We start from the raw sequence: 6,030 nt of genomic DNA on the forward strand, positions 1-6,030 counted from the left end.
TGATAAACTTATCACGTGATTGGCATGGACTCCTATAAATCCCCGATTAAAAAAATATTTAAATTTGGTCCCTCATTTAATTAAAGTTAAAAATAATCCGTTAAATGAAAAGTAATCCGTCCTTTTAACCACTTATTGTCTTTTACAATCACAAGAATGATGCCTAATTGGTTTGAACTTGGGTTTCAAAGGTCAAAGTGTTTGGAGGTCTCAAGTTCAAATTCAATGGGGGAATAAAAATCCTCTTGTGACTACGAAGGTTCAAATACGATGACTCCGAGCTACCTACAAAGCAGGTGGTAGTTCTGATATTAGTCGGCTCGTATAGCGGGTTTAATATCTAGGTTAATAAAAAAAAATTGCAGGAACCAAAATCATAAAGTCAATTTTAATTGAAAAAAGGTCAAAAAAATATAAATAAAATGACGAAAATGCCTCTCATGTGTCGGAATTTTTTAACTGAGAGAGGGACTATTTTTCTGACTTTTTATCACATATTGTAATTTTAAAATTATAAAGGTGAAAAGTGTTACTTTTTACAAACCACAGGGACCTAATTTGTAGTTTACTCTAAAATTAAATAGGTGATAATGGTAATCATAATCGACGTGGAATGATAAACTTGCCACGTGATTCTCATGGATTCCTACAAATGTGCGATTGCACCACCATTCGCAGCACCACCGGACCACCACTCACACCACCATGTCCATGGCGTCGATTATTTACCGGAAGCTTCACCGGAAATCGAAGAACCGATTCAATTACATACAAGTAAGGTTCGCATCCCCGGCGACGGATTTAAGCAATAACGAAAAGAGTAATCGGAAAATCGAGAAGTTGCTGATAGCGAACAGAGGGGAAATTGCTTGTAGGATTATGAGAACGGCGAAAAGGCTAGGGATACAAACTGTTGCTGTTTATAGCGATGCTGATAGGTATAGTCTTCATGTGAAGTCCGCCGACGAGGCCGTACGAATTGGTCCGCCGCCGGCTCGATTGAGTTATCTTAACGCCTCTTCCATAATCGAAGCCGCCGTCCGTACTGGTGCTCAGGTACGATCAGTTTAGTGCTGTATTTAATTGYATTTTTGTTTTTATCATGGGAAACACTAGTGTTATGGCTTTTGGTTGAAACTGTTTGAGGGGTTGCACACGATTCAAACGAGAATTCGCCTAAAAAAACAAGTTAACATTTACATTGGTGTTACAGTAGATTAAAAGCTCTAGCTCCTGGCTATCAAGTGGCAATGCTTTTGATGAGAAGATGGTTTGCTATGTTTTGGGGATTTACATGATTAGTCGCACCAAAAAGTAAATGAATAGTAGTAGTAGATATCTACATGCTTTGATCGATGAAATATKTTGAAACCATAGCACATCCAAACATGATGATAATGTTCAATGGCACTGCAATAATACCCCAGTAATTACACAAAGATGATCCTTATGAATCAGTTTCTTGTATTCAATTTAACCCCAAASATTTTTAAACAACAGTACCATTGCTATAAGAAAACTACACTCACTTATAACAGAAGCATATAACAGAATTCAGACAAGCCATGGAACTACAGTCATCATGGATGTTACTAATGAGGAGCTGCCGCAGAAAACTAAATTAATAACAGTTCCATGATGACTGTAGTTTCCATGGCTTGTCTGGATTCTGCTATATGTTTCTGTTATATGTGGGTGTAGTTTTCTTGTAACGATTCCCGACGATGACAAGACCCTAAAAAAGAACGAGTTATAGCTGAGATAATCATGTGACAACTCCTCAAGYAGAAAACATGGAGGGTACTGTATATTCGGATATGACTAAAAAAGAGAAGAAAGGAAAAGAAACCATCGATCTATCAAATTCTCTGGCTGTAATGCTTTTCAAAGTCTGATGATCATGCTTAGGCTACCATGACTAGTTAGGGATGAATTTGCAGGTGAATTGAGTATTGAAGTTCGAGTCAATTTACCAACCTTCATAGTCTCATGTATTTTRAATGTCAACTATCAAGTACTTGCAGAAAGAAAAGTATGTAGTCCAATTTGATGTACATGCTGCTACTATTACCAACAACCACTTCCATGTACTGTTATGTTTTTAAGTCATATCGGAACTTGTTTTTAATCTCCGTGTCACAGTTGTCATAAAAATTAATTTCAATATAAGAAGACACATGTCTTTACTTTATGATCATGATTTTAGCATGCTTAGGTTCATGTTTCTATAGGTGAATGGCGGTCTCAATTTCACCATACAGTGAGCTCATGGTTCATTTAGGAGTTGTTTGGTTTAAGCTGTTGAATGAAAATGGGAATGAAAATGAAAATGACAGGGAATGAAATTGGGAATGAATTTTCATTCCCCCCAATTTAACCTGGAATGAAATTTGGGCTTCTGAGGGAATGAGTATTATTTAATATAAAACCAAACAGTTTCTTTTATTTTCATTATCAGTGATTACTGCCAAATAGTTAATACCTATAACCACACTCCCGTTAGCTTATTAATTGTTTAGTTTCCACACATTTAAGGACATAGTTCAGAGTGGATATCCTCTTTTGATAATAGGCTATCCATCCAGGCTACGGTTTTTTATCAGAAAATGCAGACTTCGCTCAACTKTGCGAAAATGAAGGATTCACTTTTGTTGGACCACCTGCATCTTCAATACGTGAAATGGGTGATAAAAGGTACAAATATCAGTAACTTCTTATTCTAGTTCATAATTAGCTTCTTGGTGTACTGTTTCCTGATTAGGTTTGTACTTGTTCATGCAAAAGTGTCATTAAGCAAAGAAGCAAGAGCTTTTCATCCTCTAAATTATAGGGTCATGAAAAGTGAGACWGTATCAATTTGTTGTGTGCCACCGTATATATTTTGAAACCATGGTTTTAAAAAGCGTGTTAGGCGTACGCCTCGAGGCGAGGTGGCCAAAATAGCACCTGAGACGGCGCCTCTCAGGTACGCCTCAATACAGAGGCTAAGTTATTAAAAAAAATGACTGAAACCTTCTCTATTTCTTTTTTGAAAACCTTGTTCTTCTCTAGTTCTCCTAATCCCTATCTGCTACTCGTTTGTGTCCTTCGTTAGTTCCAGTTTTCTCCCGTTTTCTTTGCATTTTCTTCGGTTCACGGGAGTATTATGCATATGTATATGCTGGATACACTTCTTTTATATTTAGTCTCTACTAYATGTCATGGTCACACTTCTACTCCCACTTTGTTGATATTTAATATTTTTTCTTTATGAGTTGTGAGCATATTAATACATACATACATACATATGTTAAGAATAGATCAATATTTTTTTCTTTGTTACTATATCTATATTTCGTGATTGAAAAAACTGTATGTAGATTATTTTGGTAATCTAGTATATATATATATAATATATTGTGTCTAGTACTCAAATGTGAAGAGAGTGTGTGTGTGTGTGTGTGTATATATTTCATATATTTTCCGAGTAGAGCAGTGGAATTCATATTGGTATAAAATATTTTATGTAGTGTATATATTTCTGCCTCGGGGCTTATGTCTCGGTCTGCCTCGAGGCTTACGCCTCGCCTCGTTGAAGGAAAACACCTTGAGGCACGATTCTGCTTTTTAAAACCTTGTTTGAAACTATAATGAGGATACAAGTTTCCTTGGTAGAACTGGTAGCAACACTTTTCTTCCACCCTAGACCCGAGTTCGAATCCGGATAGTGTCATTTTCTTAGGTTTTAGCTTTTAATTTCAGATTTATTATGTTTATGATTTTTTTTTGCAATAAAAAGACTTGAACATAGGACCTCACATATGAAAAACAATGAACTAACCAATAGACTAAAGATGGTTTTGTGAAAAATATCCCTATATTTGTTTTTTACAGTCAAATGGTGCCACMACTTGAAAAAATTTCTAGGTCCRTCTCTATTTTCGATAGACTTGACATTTGTTGTATCATTGTATGGGACTATGGCGAGCGCCACGAGCCATGACCCATGTGTATCACGATTACTGTGGGTCTGTGTCTTATTGTAACCTAAGCTGTATATATAATTCTGAATTCTGATTGTTCTTAGGGGATGTTTGGTTGGTTTTTCAACAAGTCTTGTATGCATAAAGTTGTCTGTGTGGATCAATCTGTCTATATAAATTCGAAGGTTTTTGTTTGAGAGGGTTTTTTCATAGATGGAAGGAGCATGTTTTTTATTTGGGAGGGGGAGGTTTGGAAAAAATTTGGCTTTTTGCATAAAGCTCCCTTCTAAAAACTTACTGAGTAAGCCACTTTCTATATCACTAAGCCACTACCAAACAATCATGTTTAGCTGGCTGAATAAGCTGTGAGTCCCATTAAGCTCATTAAGCTGCTAACAAACAGGCTCTCAGTTGTTATACCTATATGGCCATTGGCTTAAAGATCAAGTTACCTCTTCTGCATTCATGTRTTCTGGTGCTTCATTTCCTTCACAAAATGTTTTTTTATGGATTATTTCTTTTATTCAACCTTTCCCAATCAATGCTTTTATGTGTACTACAGTGCATCAAAGAGAATCATGGGTGCAGCAGGTGTGCCACTTGTACCGGGGTATCATGGTCATGAACAAGATATTGATGTCATGAAATCAGAAGCAGAGAAGATCGGATACCCTGTTTTAATAAAGCCAACCCATGGAGGTGGAGGAAAGGTACCTTTCTAGTCTAAGATAATCATAATRGCTTAGCTCAAATCAGTTCATATAGTGATTCCTTGCTCACATGGGTACGTGTCTTTTCTGCAAAGGCTCACTGTTGCAATGGAAAACAACMATAAATCATTGCTGAGTCATGAGTTTATTAAATTTCTTTTTTCAAATAAAATATTCATATCATTTTGGTGTAATTGTTTGCTGAGTTTCAGGGTATGAGGATTGTGCAAAGTCCAAAAGAATTTGTTGACTCATTCTTAGGAGCACAACGTGAGGCTGCTGCTTCTTTTGGTGTAAACACAATTTTGTTGGAGAAATATATAACAAGGCCAAGGCATATAGAAGTCCAGGTAATCGTATTCGGTTACATGATACCTTCAGATTAATTTTTTAATTAGTTAAATGTAATAACTAGCAAGTAGGATCCAAGTGAAAGTTTATCATCCCTCTCGGTCACAGTTGTTAAAAGCGCGCCTAGGCTCTGATCATCAGGCTCAAGGTCTTGGGCTTTTTTGAAGTCGAGGCTCGGCGTATTCACAAGGCTCACTAAGGCCCTGCAACCTGGCTGAGGTGCCTTGTGGGCCTAGGCGCGCCTCATAAAGAGTGATTAAATACCAAGTCAAACCCCAATATTAAATAAGCTTTCTCATCTTCTTATCTTCTAGACGTCTTAAAGAAAGAGTTATTAAATAGATGACACAAGTCAAACTCTAATATTAAACACCCGGTTCTTATAACTTCAAGCCTCTGTTTCTATAAATAACTAGACCTTGAAACTTCTCCCTCATGGCTCACGCTTTAAACCCTTCTCCCTCATGGCTCAGGCTTTAAACCCTTCTCCCTTTTGCCTCTATCGAAGTACTGTTGGTTGCTGGTGGAGGCCTGTACTTGCTACATGTTTGAGTTGTATGTAACTGTGTATGTGTGTGTATATATAATTTTTATGCGCCTGACATTCCTGTGGCCCGCACCTCAAGCCTAGGGCCCGGGAACCCTTTGCGCCTAAGTGCACCTTGAGCCTTTAACAACTTTGTTTAGATGTGAAGATTATGACAAACTGGCTATCTAACCAAGTTACCATCTAAGCTTCATTTTCAACCTCATAATGACAGGTGTTTGGGGACAAGCAGGGCAACGTTGTCTACTTGTATGAGAGAGATTGCAGTGTGCAGAGAAGACACCAAAAGATAATCGAAGAAGCACCAGCTGTATAAATTCGTATTCATATTTAGGTTGATCTTATACTGTAATTCTTCTGTAAGTGTGACAAATTTCTCTTCTGCAGCCAGATATCATTAGCGACTTCCGATCCCGCTTGGGTCAAGCTGCTGTGTCTGCTGCCAAGGTAAGGACTAAGG

The 6,030-nt window shown here is 37.3% G+C and overlaps 1 protein-coding gene across 1 annotated transcript in view; it reads left to right on the top strand.

Moving 5' to 3' along the window:
* The first annotated feature begins 688 nt into the window (after positions 1–688).
* Positions 689–6,030, top strand: part of LOC112512154 (methylcrotonoyl-CoA carboxylase subunit alpha, mitochondrial) — a 15,564-nt gene continuing 10,222 nt past the window's right edge. Inside the window, exons 1-6 of the mRNA XM_025118012.1 lie at positions 689–1,056; positions 2,573–2,694; positions 4,525–4,672; positions 4,885–5,022; positions 5,785–5,880; positions 5,958–6,017. Coding sequence (XP_024973780.1) covers positions 706–1,056; positions 2,573–2,694; positions 4,525–4,672; positions 4,885–5,022; positions 5,785–5,880; positions 5,958–6,017 — 915 coding nt within the window. The 5' untranslated portion in view covers positions 689–705. The remainder of the gene's footprint in view (positions 1,057–2,572; positions 2,695–4,524; positions 4,673–4,884; positions 5,023–5,784; positions 5,881–5,957; positions 6,018–6,030) is intronic.

This window comes from Cynara cardunculus, assembly GCF_001531365.2.
Source record: "Cynara cardunculus var. scolymus isolate 2C chromosome LG 5, CcrdV1, whole genome shotgun sequence".
Classification (NCBI taxonomy): Eukaryota; Viridiplantae; Streptophyta; class Magnoliopsida; order Asterales; family Asteraceae; genus Cynara; species Cynara cardunculus.